Raw genomic sequence first — 14,768 nt, forward strand, 5'->3', positions numbered from 1 at the left:
TTTTAGGAAAAAAGATACTGGGAGAACCTTCTAAGTGTTTCTTAGGTCCAGGGTTAAGAGCAATGTTTTCCCATTGCATGAACATGGGAATCTTAGTGTATATATAGGGAGAAAAAAGTGTGCATGTAGCATAATCATTCAAAGGCTGGGAAATACATCTGCAGCAGTGGTTCACCTGTTTTGAGCACGAGTCTGTAACTTTGCATGCTGCTGATTTGATTTTTTTTTTCCCCCAAATCTGTTTTATTTTAACATGATATGAGGAAATGCACACTATCCACAAGCTGGGTAGCTGTTCCAGACATTAGGATTAGTGCCTCCAGTCTAGAAGATTTCATGTGGTGTGTCAGCTTGATACATCTACGGAACAGGACAAACATGTGCCAAGTTTTTTTTGATAGTGACAGATATGAATGTTCTTTAAAAGTTTTAGGATTCGTTTCTGTGAAAGCATTACTCGACACTTTCTGTCATCTACCAAAGAAGTTTCCATTGCATAGAAATGTAGGAAGAAACTCCCAGATGAATTAGCAGAACTAATTTTCTGGAGATATTAGGTCTTGGCATTAGGAACTCAATTAATAAAATCACATTAGGCTATTATAGCTGCCTGGAAGTGAGAAAATTACAGCTAATAGTAAAAAGTTAAAATGTAGAACAGAATATATGCCTACATCTCTGATCCTTAGCACTGAAGCATTCAGGTGGCAGGTTGGGGTGTGTAGATTGTTCTTTAAGGACACATTCCTGAATGCTTGGAAGAACAGAAATAAATGTTGCTCTAACATAGTAGTACTTAAAACTGACAATATACTGAAAGTTTTGAGAGCTTGCTTTCAAAGCCATTTCTACAGTCCAGCTGGAACTTTATTACTATTTTATGCAAAGGATGGAAAATCCAAATAATGATTTTAAAAAATGAGATATCATGACAGGTCTGTGGGGTTTTGTTTGTTTGTTTGTATTTATTTGTCTGCAAATTACTCTATAGGCAACATGGCAGAAGACTTGCACAACCTCCTTAGCACTGGAGCCAGATATTCCTGTTTCCATGTCCCCTGCCTGAATTGATGCATCTAGATCCTTGGCACATTCCCTAGTGGGCTCTTGGAATAAACTAGTATTTTCAAGGTGTATAACACAGGAATTATCTGTACATGCAAATGTGCTCCACAAAAGCCTCAGTGTAGGGACATCCATTTATCTTCATGCCATCAGTGGATGTGACACTTCAGACTCTCAAGGAGGAAATATCTCAGCACTCTTGCAGTGTGGGAACCAGTAGACCACAATTCACAGCCTGTTTGGGGGGATTTTTATGGCTCCCCTGCAGTTATTCACCTTTAGATCAATCAGAATCTATTTGCCCTGAGGGGGAAACCCTGGGGGGATCTGTGTGTAAAGATCTGTGCCTTGGTTTTCCACCTCTGGAGCTGTGATGGAGAACAGTGGCCCTGGGCACTGAACAACTTCTCTGGGTGGGTATTCACCTCCTCTGTCTGGCACCAGTGAAGAAGGGCACGTTCTCCTGTCAGACAATTAAAAATATCTCCCTGTAGGACCAGGTTTGTGGGCACACCATCCTAGGGTCCAGGTCCTCTCTTCCCTGCTGGGTACCTTCGACCTTGATGGAGCTGCTCTTGCTTCCACTGAAGGTCAGGGTTCTCAGAGGCACAAATGAGCCTGAAGTTTGGATGGTGAGACAGGGTAATGATCCTTGAAAATACTCAGTCTTGGCTTTATTGATTGTAGAGTTAGATTAATGATTGCATGAGATTTCCATGAAAAAATGAGGTAAGTTTCGTGCTATCAAAATGTAAATAAACTTGCTTCTACAAAAAGGCAGTAGTGTGCCCATTTCACATGCTAACATGCAGTAGACATACTTTCTGCTATGACATCGTGAAGTTATTATTCTGAAGAAGAAAAGGAGTATTAGACTAGTTATAACCCTTACATATACCTTCTGTGTGGATGCTGTTTCTGGTTTTAATGAAATTTCCACTTGTAGGTCAGTTCACTTTCTCAGTTTTTGAGGAAGGGCACATTCAAGGTGTTGTGCTCCATTGCATTGCTTTGGGGACTTCTCTTCTAAGCAATGTTGAGTCTTTTTCTTCCATTTCTTTCTTTCCTCCTCAGTGTGCAAGCACTTTTCAAGCAAGCACTCATCCTGCAACTACATTAGCCATTCCCACGTTTCACAAAATATGGGTGAAATCTGGGACGTGTATTTGTTGGTACTTGTGCAATGTACAACACAGGATGTGCAGTTGTGTAGGATGAGAATAATCAGATTTCCTGCCTGAAACCAAAGGAACAACTGCTTTGATCACCCCATCTTCAGCCTGGGACTCTGGGGAAAGAGGAGCACGTTGGAGGCGTGTGCCAAAGTGCAACTTGTAAAGTAATTAGAGATTTGCCAGAGGGATGGAAGCAGACAAAAGTAACTGCTGATTTGTAATCTTCCCTTTAAAGTGAAATCCTTAACTCTGAGGCTTTAACTCTCCTTAACTCTGCGATTTAACTGATCCTTGCAGGAAGTTCGTATCATCCAGTGAAAGTTAATTAGTGTGAAGGCGGTGTGAGCAGGACACAGCTGTTGTTTAAAACGGCGGAGTTTAGCCCAAGAGCTCTCAGCTCTTATGCAACAAAGAACCGCTCCCTTGTGAAAAACAGATGTGCTCTGACAGCTTCCCAGGGCTGCCCGTGCAGGGCGAGCCTCTGCCGAGTGGAACCCTCAGTGCCGAGGCCGAGATTCCAGAAGCAGCTCCGGCTTGGGACAAGCCCCGAGCTGCGGTGCCACCTGAGCGCACGGACGGCTCCGCACCGACAGAAACCCTCCCGGCTCAGCTGTTCCTCATGCTGGCCTAGCACACATTCTACCAAAGCACACATCCCTAAAGGTGTAAATCCCAAAGCACAGAGCCTAAATCCCCACGAGCCTGCTGCGCCCGGGCCGCTCCCGCTCCCCGCCGCCGGCACCGCGCTCCGGAGCAGCCGCGCCGGGACGGAGCCGCCTGAACCCCGGGGCTGGGGCTGATTGTTTGGCTTTGGGGCTGGATCCGGGCTGGGGTTGGTTTGTTTGGCTTGGGGCTGGATGAAATCCCGAGCCCAGCTGCCTGGATGCGGCTGCTGAGTGAGCAGCACAAGCTGGGGGAGGGCGGCATCCCTCCCCTCGGAGGGAGCGCGGATTTATTCGGGGCTAAAATGACTGCAGCCGCAGCGGGGGCACTGCTAACCGCGGGCATGCAAAAACTATGAGTCAGGCTTTGGAATTGCCTTCCTTTCTGATGTTTCTGTAGCATTTCAGGTCTTCTCTGTTTTATAGGTAGGTGTTTAGGATTTTGAAAACTGTTTGTAACTTTGTGAGGGGAAATGAAAACTGTTGAGTCGACTCGCAGCTGGATTCTCTGCTTGCTTGCACGCGTATTTAAGTATTTCTGCTGTAACCTTTAACTCACAGTGATTCAGAGTCTTTAATTGCATATGATATGGAAAAAATTTGTTACATGTGAAAGGCCTTTATGGCAGTTAATTTCTAAGAATCACTGCTCAAGCAGGAGTAATGTGCTCATCTCTGTTGAGTTCAGCAGTGCGCTGTTCTCAGTTATTGCAACTGAGAGGTTGCCTGTGGGTTTTCATTTAGCCAGAGCTGCAGAAGTTTACAAAACTGGACTAATCATGCTAATTATTGGGCAGAAAATGAATTAAGGATTTGGAGCAATATTTAGTAAAGTCAGCAGAAATTTTAAGGGCATTATGCTGCTATCCCATTTTGGAATATAATATGTGAAATTCTCTTTATCCCCTAAAATCACAACATTTAAGCTCATCATAAGGTTCCATGGAATGAAACGTGTGGTGAAAATCTTGAGAGTTGGGGGACTTGCTATTGTGCCCATCACTACCCCAGATTTGTAAAGGTGTTTGCAGGTTTATAGATCACTTACAAAGTGGCACTTACACAAAAGTTTGAAAATTGAAATCAATCTCTCCATTCCTTTCTTTTTTCCACATATAGTCAGAAAACATATAGATATTTGTACAAGCACTGTGAGTTTAAGACCCAAATACAGCTGAATAATGCTATATATTTTCAATTAGCCTATTTTATATTTTCCTGCTACTGAATTTCTAGATCAAAGAGCTCTCCATATGTTCCAAATGAACTCTGGGGCATATTTTGAAGTCATATCTTTTAAGGGCAATCTGTAATTTCTGGCAGTGTGATTCAACCCCTTGCAGCCTATTTGTGTGAGAGGGAGTCTCTTGTGGATACTCTTCTATGGAGCAGCCTTAGTATTTGTAATTTGCTCTGAAAACTGTGGGTGGTCTTCAGTTTTTATTGTGCCTGTCAGGGTTGGAGAGTGTGACAATAAAGTACTATGAGTGACTCTGCAATTTATGCTTAAAGTAAAAGCTACTTAAAACATTAAGAGTTCAACTTTCTGTCTCTTTTAGTTCAATTCTAGAATAAATTTTTTTCCCCTAAAATTGGCCCGTTTCAGGAAAGGATTGCTATAAATTGTCGAAGAGAGTCTGGTAATTTCAAAAGCTGTGCCTCAAAATTCTGCCTCATTCTCTCTTTCTGATAGTGTTCAAAAGAGCCTCAGCTGCTGACCCTGAGATTATCTCAGCTGGTTAGAGCCCGGTGCTAAAATCTGGCTTCAATGCCTGTAGGGGCCATTCACTTCAGAGCTGGACTAGAAGATCCTTGTGGGTCCCTTCCAACCCAGAATATTCTGTAATTCTGTGAACTCAGGTGTTGCTGATGGTGAACAGACAGATCACACAAAGCTATCTTGCACTGGCATCAAATCAGGGATTTAATCCTGCTGCTGAGCATGGTGAAATCAGATTAGTCAGCATCACATTACCTGTGCTCTGCTGGTGGATCCAGCGCTGCCCTCCTGGCAGGACAGGTGTGTGAAGAAGGAGGGCGTTTGCTGCTCTGTGGGATCGGTTTGGCAATCAGAGCTAGCAGCACAACCTTTAGGGGTCAGCTTCAGCCAGGAGTTTAATTGTGTGTCCTGTTTTGCCCTGAGGATGAAGCAGAGGAAGGATATTTTGAGATTCCCCATTTGCAGAAACTGGAGTGCTGTGCTGAGTGTAGCAGAGCTGGAGCAGGCAATGTGGTCATCTGGCATTACAGACAGAGAGACTTTCTGTGCACTCAAATACTTTGTCTGTGCTCAGAACTGGACAAAACCCAAAATCAAATGTTTAGGGATGCTCCTTTACATCTAACACCCCCACCATCCCCCCAAAAACAAACCAAAAACCCCCTCCCAAAGAAAAAAACCCCGAAGTAGAAAAACCCCTTGCACGTGTGTCCCCACCCCCAAACCACCACCAAAACAACCTTCCTGTAGATCTGAGCAGATTTTCAATCTGGTTTTTAAAAAAAGTTGGGGGGAACAGAGAAAAAAGCCAAGGTACTTCATGCCAGTGTTTCTCAGTTGATGTGGAAACTTGGACTGAACATTTTGTATTCTGGCTGGCTCGGCTCCCTGTTGTCAGTGCTCTAACTTTGGTTAATGCCAACTCAACACACACCTTTTCAAGCTGCGAAAAGAAATGCAGGTGGCTGATTTCACAGCTAATGGTTTGTTGTTTTCGTTGTTTCTCTGTTCATCACACCCCAGTGACGCTGTCTGCTGCCACTCCCGCCTACTTCCGAGGCTTCACCTTGATCGCCCTCAAGGAAGGAAAAGAAGGAGACAAAGAAGAAGACCATGCAGGATCTTTCCAGGTGAGAGAACTTCCCCTGACCTACACCCCTGGGAGTCTTCTTTACTGCTTGCCTGCCTCAAAGGGAGATTTTGCAGGCACAGCAGAGTGCAGACTGTGTTTTGCATAAATGTTTGTGGGCGTTGACACGAGGACAGCATAGCATGTTTTATGTTCCATGCATGTTCAAGGCATGTACCTGGACTGCAGCTTGCCTTCCCTCATTCCTACAGCTAAAAATGAGCAGCAGTTGTTTGAACTAGAGCCTAGGACACCTGAACCTTTTATCCAAAGTGAATATTGAAATCGTTCTATTAATATTTTGGCTTTTGTGTTTCTCTGCCTTAATATTTTTGTCCGCTGAGATGTAGAATATGACTCTGAGAAGTGTTTACCGTGGCTGAAATGACTGTTTTATCATTCATAAATTAGATTCTGCTGTTTTATTTATGCTCAGTAGTACTTTACTTAATGAACACATTCAGTGGGATGAAATGTTTGTTATTAAAAGGATTAGAATCCAGAAGGATGATTCATAAACTGGTATTTTCAGCTACTCCAAGCAGGGAATTCTGGAAACTGAGAGTATATATAATGTTTATGAAAGAAGGTAGAATTTATGTATGTAGGTTTGAGTCTCACATGAGGTCTTGTTTGCTGTTTGACTTTCCAGGCTTAGAAATATTGCTGAATTGCATTGATTACAGTTCACAGGATGTGTAATAATATTGCTAGTAATTTTAATAGTGATTTCTAGGTGAAGATTTCCCTTGCCTTGGGTTTCAAGATTTTCAAAAGAAATACTCAAGTTTCAATTTTGGTGATCTGCAAGGTGACAGAAATTAACATCTCTTCCTATATCTCTTCTGTATTTTTGTATGTAGCAAATATGATGTACAAACTCAATAAGTAATTGCCCAGTTTTCTTACTGAGTTTGCTTAGAGGCCTCTGTCTGGATTTCATACATTCTGTAAGAAAATCTAGAATAAGTGAGAGCTTATTCTAGATAGAAATAACTCCATCTTCCTTAAAATGAAACAAATTCCTATTTGAGGGAAATCTTTTTAATATGTACTTTTAATAACGTTGGGTTTTTAAGTAATAAGCTAGTATTGATGGATCAGCAACTGCTAAGAAGTAGAAATAGTGATGCTTAATCTATTTTAAAAGAAGCTTGTCACCATTAATTTCTTCATTTCAGCTGTTGGTATCTCTGTGGCTGTGGCTAATGGAAAAAATTTGGCCTGAGTTTTGTCTTTGTTTCTAATTCACTGTGAGAAACTCACTAAGCTTTGCTGAAGTACAGAGGCATTTTGAAGTTAGCAGAGTTGGAAGCAAATGGAAATTCTATATAGATGGATTAATAAAAAATCCCAATGGATCCCAGTTGAGGGAAGATTGTTTAATTAAGTGCATTATATGGGTTGCAATCTGAACTCGGTGTTCTTATGGGCAGGTGGGAGTTTCAAAGGTTATCCATAACTAAATTTGTGTATCTGTGGTTTAAACAATACTCACCATGCTCACCCCGCGTTAACATGACTCCCTGAAGTTTATTCAGATGGTGTCTGCCTGTTCTGCCTCTCTGGATACAGATTCTCATTTAAGAATTCAAAGAATGCTTGCAGTGGTAAATACAGACGTCCCTTGCACCATGGCTGGGTGCTAGCAACCGGGAGAAAAAAGATGTTTGTTTCAAGTGTTTGCACTGTGTTTTTATTAGAAAGTGAAGATGCCAAGGGTGGCTGAACAGCTGTGCAGAGTAAGAAAAAGCTGTGTGTGTACAGCAACGTGGATGCCACTTGCAGCTCTGTTTTCCCTGCGTTCAGATGGAGCATATGTCATCCAACGACTCACACAGAGCAACAGAACTGGGGGAAAATTCCTCAACAGCGGCGTGAGACTGAATGCTGCTTTTGGGCTGTACCTCTGCCTCCATGAGGAGCCACATCCACTGCTCAGAGCCTGGTCAGGACAAAGCACTGCTTGAAGCAAGCGCTTCATTGGCGTTGGAAAACTTCCTGGTATAACCAAAGAATGGGATGAAACGGGAGCTGGCCAAATTACACTTTCCTTCCATGACTTAGAGCCCGTCAAACACTTGATTTGCATGCCTCAAAGTGTGTGTTACAGTGGGTTTCCTGGAGAAAACCTGGCTGCACTCTGTGCTCACTCAGGACTGAGCAGCAGGGCAGTGCCTCCAAGCTCTGTAAAGGAGCATGTGGTGGGAAAGCAGGGCCAACATGGAGCTTTTGACATGGATGTGGTACACCCAGGAGGGGAAAGCACTGTTCCCAGGGTCACAGTGCCCTGGAGCAGGGGGAATGCAATAAGCAGCTGCTGAAACCCCTCATGGCTCATTTGCTCCTGTGTCACTCTGCAGGTCACCAGGTAGGGTCAGTCTTCATTAATCATCAAGCTGCACGGTTGTGATCCTAAAAATAGCACAGTTGTTAAAATTCTTGGTTGGACAGGTATTTTTTCCTGTACACTTTCTGGTTATCCCATACTTGAGACCTTTACAGATGTGTGGTGTGGACTCCACCATCCTACATCTGTTCTCCTCTGAGAAAACTGAGACTATAAAATCTGATTTTACTGTTTGTTTACTCAATGCAGTCAAACTTCCTTGGTTTTTTGTCCTTGTAGTGCACACAAGACAATCCAGCCTTAAAAAGAATCGCTTTGTCTCCCAAAACCACATGTTAATTAGCTAAATTAAATATGGGTAGGGAATCCAAGATGCCAAATTCAACCATAGAAATTTGGGGTTATGGAATAGGGCTCTTCCTTCTGCCAGTAGTAATTGTACAGCTCAGTGAGGCCCTCTGATAGCTTTGGGTATCTGTCCCACTGGCCTCTTTACACAAACCATTCCCAGCTCTTGTCATGCAGACTGCTGATCCTTCTCTTTTGTAATGTTTAGCAACAGTCTGCAAATCGTTTGGAAGGCAAATTAAACCCCAGGGCAGCAATCACCACTGGCTGACTGCAGAAGAGTGTCTGTATAGGCCATTTGAACCAACATATGCATGCAATGTAACAGATTCGGTCTGATAAATAATGTACAATATCAGAAATGTAGCGCCGAACCTCATCTCTTCTATCTTCCTTGTTCTCTGAGGAAGGATAAATATTCCAAGGAAATTATTGGTGGATATTTTGTCAGTCTGTTCGGAAGTGTTCAACAAGAAGAACAAATTCATCTCTCCAAGTTTAAACACTTCAATATATTAGAAAATTTAAGGAGAACTTTGTAGATCTTTTACTAACATCTAAACTGAGTCTTCACTAATAGTGGTTAAATTGCTCTCTTACTAAATTGTCTTCCTAAATTAAGAATTTTCTTGATACATTATGAGGAAGATAGTCTGACGTTTCCTTTTTCCCACCTCTAATTCCAAACACACTCTACCTGTTCATTACTCAAATATTCATATTTTCATTGTAGGCCATCTTCTTCCAGCTTTGCTTTTCCTGCAGTTGAGTTGAGATTCCAGTCTCACGTTCCTCAGAATTGTACACAGGAGCTGATCCGGGCTCTCACAATAAAATCACAGTATTTGGATACAGTAATCCCTGGAGTGGCACAGCTTTGGAGTCCCTGGTGTTCAGGAAGGATCTTCTCAGTCTGTGGTTTTTTATTATTATTTTTTTTTTAATGTAGAGCTTCATCCAATTTATCAAGGAAGTACTGAGCTGCAATCCTGTCCTTCAAGATGCCACTCCAAAAGATGGTACTATTTGTGAACATACCTGATAATTAAACATTCAATATAAAACATATATAAAATATTAAAATTATAACATATTAATTGTAAATAGCAATAAATATAGTATATATATTATAAATATATATTATAAATATATATTATAAATATATATTATAAATATATATATACATATTAAAAATGGCATGCAAACATGATCTGTTTCTCTCACATACAGTGATAAACTGAATCACAAAGACCCAAAATTAAGCACTTCCTTGTACTGCTTTGGCATAATCACTTGTTAGATTTTTATCTTAAACCTGCATTTTGGTGATAGTTTAGTGTTAAATGCCTTCATCGTAGCAGTTCTCCTTTTGCCTATTTTTTGCTCTAGAGTGCACCAGAAAATTCTTAGTTTAGGCTGTTGAATGTAACGACCCACCTGTGCAAAAGCAATGTAAGGAAGTGAGCAGGCACAGCAGCAGCCAAAATTAAGGTTTCATTACAGGTGTGGTATTTATCAGAGCTTGAGGCTGTCCTGAAGAAGAAAACATTTAAGGAAAATTGGAGCAGTCAGCTAAGTAAGGTGGTCCTTTAACTTGAGTCCCTGCACCAACAGCCCAGACATATCCTTTGTTTTTGGTCACCCCATTCTTTTGATGCTGTTTAGTTGACTGATGTGCTCAGCAAGGCATTTAGATGAAAAGGTATTTTTACAACCTCTTAGAAAAGCAGCTCCTCTAATGCTCTGTTCCAGCATTTTATAGGAATCTTACATCTTCTTGTTACAGTGCATTTGGAAAGAAGCAGTCTTAAAAGGCTTTTAGCCACTTCAAATGATTTATTCTTGTATTTATAAGCAAAGGTTGTTTTATGGTTTTTAAAAGAATTAATGACTGCAGTTACTTTTTAAGCCTTTAATATTAAAATTCAGGTATACTTATGTCATCTTGATGTTCTTTCAGGCTTGTAAGTTTGGGTTTTTAAAGCTTGTATCCCAATATAAACTCATCGGGCTGCTTTGTAAATAGCTTATTCTGAGGTGCATGAATTGCTGTAGTTTTCTTTCACAAGTGCCCAGAATTTCCAAGTATTTTGCTCATGTTTGCATTCTCTACATTCCCTGTCCCAGCATCTCATCAGTGAGACAGAGTCTGTCATCTTACTGCTTAAAAACATGTGGAGGTAATGAGCCAAAGCTGTAATTACAGGAGTATTTTAAGTAGAATATGCCAGGTATAGGATTTGTAGACTAAGGAGGTAGACATGAATTCTGAGTCTGTAAAATTTAAATATCTTCTTCTTTTGCATTTGCAAGAGTATTCCCAAATTTTGTTTCTCTAAGAGTCTCTACAAATATTATTCTAGGCATAAACCTCCTGTATGTTATGATGGAAAACCAAACTCCAGTTCACCTTTCTGTGTAGGGTGGAATTGTTTAACCTTGAGGAACAGTTTCACACATTTTTCTAGAACTCCGAATTCCATATCTTGATATTCAGGGATTAAAAATGAGCTTAAAAATAAAATAAAAAAAAAAAAATCCCCAAAAAAGTATCGGCCACTGCCAGTTTTAGCACTGAGTGGAAAGTGTGAACACTTTGCATGAGATTAAATATAAATATCTCTGGTACACTGGGAAAACCTCAACCTGAACACTTATAGGCAAGATTTTGGTTAAGAATTTGCCTCAGAAGGGAGTTATGCCTTGCTTAAACCAGCAGAAGGTGATGTAAGAGAGTGATGAGCACCAGGAGCTTGCAGAACAGAAACAGCTTTGAGAGTCATTATTTGCAACTGATGAGGCTGGAGAAAACCAAACTGGATTCCAACTGTGCAGCTTTTTGCTTCCTTCCTTTACATTTTTATTTGAGTTTCAGCTCGTGCTAGGAATAAAACAAAAAAAAAAATCTTTACATGGTAATGTTTTTCAGGTTTTGCATGGCCCAGCTTTGGTTTATTACACCTTGGGCCCTCCCCCAGTGGATTGTGTACAGAGCTGCTGTGTCTTTTAGGATAAATGATTCAAACCATAAAATTTCACAGCCAAAATCAGAAAATATAAGAGATTTCTGAATACTGTTTTGTTATGTATTTTATTACAGTGGATCTTTGAACTACTAACACAGGTACAAAGAGGAAATAAAAATTAAATTGGACTTGCAATGTAACTTAGTTCACTGGTGAACAAAAATGGGATTCAGTCTCTTAGGCTGGGCTCACTCTTCTGTTGTCAGCTTCCTTATATCAGCTTTGCTGGAGTCCCTTTTCTGAGGGTTTTCTTGCTACATCACTACCATCACTTTAAAAAACAACTTTTTTGTTAATTTGGCTTTAGTTTATCTTCTGACATTTCTTTTTCTTTACCCTTTCCCTATCTTCCTGTTTGGCTGTGGAAAAAACCATCTAACTTCTGGCCACATAATATTTAGTCCTCTTTCTTTAATCTAATCTTTCCTCTTTTCTTTCTTTTATTTTTTTTGTCTGCTGGAGATACGCTTTTTCTTCAGAATGACTTCAAATGATGATTGTGCCTCAGCAAGAGCTTATGTTTTTTTGGAAAGGCTTATGCTTAAACAAATATTTAATTTGTGATGATCCAAGTTCTGTCTTGGAAAAATACCAGCTAAAACACAAACCAAAGAAACCCTCTAAAAACAGTAGAACCAAAAACAGGAAGCATGCTTTTTTGAGATTGGTTAGCTGAAACTCCAGGCTCTTCTTCAGATCCAAGGCTTATCAGAGCTGGATGCTCTCAAGTGTAACTTTTGCCCTGCCTTGCACACTGCCAATGCAGCAGAGCCAGACTATGTCATGGCAAAATATCAGAATTGCCTAATTAAATCCCCTGTTCAAGAAAAATATCTATTGGTCTTTTCTGTTCTTTGGATTAGCATTAAATTGCAAGACTTCCTGGTTCTAAGAGGCTTCTAAAGAGACTCATTAAAGAATTGTTTCCTAGATTGGCACTGACACTTAACAAATCAATCCTCAAGAGAGGGAATTACATTGGAAGCACTGTTCCCTTCTGCCTTGGAGATCCCAACCTGCTCCTCAGACACATCAGTGTTCGGAGTTCCATTCTGGGCCTCTGGGGGTTTGGGATTATTTGATGCCTGAAGAGGGTTCTCTGTTCAGGTCCTGCTTCCAGTCCAGAGGCCAGTTTTTTTGCATTTACAATTGTCTCACCCAGAGAGAGACCCAGAGAGACAAAGTCTGGATCCCTCTAACTCTGTTTTGTCAATCAGTAAGAGCTGTGTGTTCTTCCCCAGGCTGTATTTAAGTGGACATATCTGTCTCAGTGACTCTAAGGGGATTTACTTCAAATATCCATTTATTTCCAGCCCAGCTAAACTGCCTAACTCATTGTTATTCCCCTCTCAGACAATCTTTCTTCAGATGGTGGCACCTGGGTCATGTGAAATTTTAGTAAAGACATTTAACCCCTCTGGCAGCAGTCAGTTGCTCTGCAGGTGCCATATGGCAGCTGTCATGGGTTATAACTCCAGATGTATGTAGGCTCCAGGTTCATTGGAACATCTATTCAGCAGCTCTTCCTTCATTTATAACCTTGCCATTATGTTTCCCTCCTAGATTTCCCTTTTTTTCACCCATAATTCACCAGCTTCATCTAAGGCAGTCATCAGTTACTCTGCTTTGTTTCTCTGCTGAGAGAGATCAGCACGCTTATCTCTCGGCTCCTGTGCCCTCCTGAAATGCCCCAAGAATTACCTCTGATGTAGTTTGCCTTTCTGCTGAAACCTTCAGCACGTCACTTCCAATCGATGGGACCTTAGAGTAAGTGTTTGTTCTTGCACTTCCACTTTGCATCAGGTTAGAAAGCATTTATCAGGCATTCCCTGCTGACCTGGACTGTCTGAGCTACCGCTGCCTGTAATCCTCACCCTGATAATGTGGACCTGGACACCTGTGCTACGCCCAGAATGGCACAGGGCTTTAAAGGGGAGGGTTATTCTGGGAAAACGGGTTTATTCCTCCACTTCTCTCCAGGTAAGCACTGTCATCTTCCAGCCTGCAATGACAGGCTATGGACTTATGGAATTATGCCTGTGCCTGAGAGTCTTTTCTCATGATGTGTTTTCTTTTCCCATCGTGTGAATTGGGACAGTGGGGATACAGGGGAGAAGGGTGAATTAAAGTGATGATAAAGGCTGAGGCTCAGCTTGACAGTTTCTCCAGGTTATATGGACTATAAGAAAATCCTGTTGTCAGTCCTCTGGACTTCTGAAGGCACACAGATGCCAGTAGAAAGTCTCCCAATTAAATTTAAATTGTGGCCCTTCTTTTATTTTTTTCTTTTTGTTGTTGTTTGTGGTGTGGTTTGCTTTGTTTTGGTTTTTTTTTTCTCCTTTTTTCCACTGAGTTAAGACATTTTGATGACTTATAAGCTGAATGGCTGTTTTAAATTCAGCAGTTTACCTACCTGTCTCATTTAGGAATGGCTGCTGTAGGCAAAATCCTTCCTCCAGGCTTCATGGTCAATTCTCAGTGCAGCTCACTGCTGAATTAATTGCTGCTAGACTAAAAGTACTGCTTGCTATGCCTGTTGTCTTGAGAACTGCTTCCTGAATTGAGAAGGCACTTTTGCATTATTCAAGTGACAATATTTTTAGCTTCCATTATTCTAGACTGCACATGTAGCCTGCTCAGACCTAGCTGTGGACTGCCCTGAGTCTTTCTTCTCAACTCTTCCCTTTCTAATGACGGAAGTGACCCCTCAGTGTTTGCCAAGGATATTGTTTCAGCTTCCACTGCTGCCCTGAGCAGTTGTAATTGATTCTTGTCTTTGCTGTGATGGCTCTCTCTCATGACCTAACAACCCAGGCTCGTTACTCATCTGATCACTGTGTATTTATTTATCCTGCCTCAGAATGATACAAGACCTGCCCAGGAAACGAGCATATCCTTGGATTCTGGTGCATTCAACATGTTTGCCTTTTGGTGCTTTGTCTTCACGTACCTTCAGAGATGGCTTTGGTCATTTCACTTCGTGCAGTGATGAATGGGAATCTGTAATGGTGTCCTCAGAATGATGTGCAGGGGCTCACAGAACTGAGAAATATGCCCTCTCATCCTAACCTCATCAGATGTTTTGCTTCAGTGCTAGTCTTTACTCAAAAGACTTTGCAGACGTGGTTCTCATCAGAATGCTTTGTTTTCCTTTGGTCTGTTTTTTCTCAAAACTGTGCAATAAAGCTTGGATGTAGCTTTAAGAAGTTTTTTTGCCCTGACCAGGTTGAGGCTGTTTGGAGTCCCAGACTAAAATACCCACATAATGTTGCTCTTTCTTTCACACTTTGGCA

General features: G+C 41.3%; 1 protein-coding gene across 1 annotated transcript in view; it reads left to right on the plus strand.

Annotated features, from left to right (window-relative positions):
• The window catches only part of SPON1 (spondin 1), a 185,666-nt gene that overhangs the window by 1,142 nt on the left and 169,756 nt on the right, over positions 1-14,768 (plus strand). Inside the window, exon 2 of the mRNA XM_041485915.1 lies at positions 5,646-5,752. Within this exon, the coding sequence (XP_041341849.1) occupies positions 5,646-5,752 (107 nt within the window). The remainder of the gene's footprint in view (positions 1-5,645; positions 5,753-14,768) is intronic.

The sequence above is a fragment of the Pyrgilauda ruficollis genome, unplaced genomic scaffold, assembly GCF_017590135.1.
Source record: "Pyrgilauda ruficollis isolate IOZ18807 unplaced genomic scaffold, ASM1759013v1 scaffold119, whole genome shotgun sequence".
Lineage (NCBI taxonomy): Eukaryota > Metazoa > Chordata > Aves > Passeriformes > Passeridae > Pyrgilauda > Pyrgilauda ruficollis.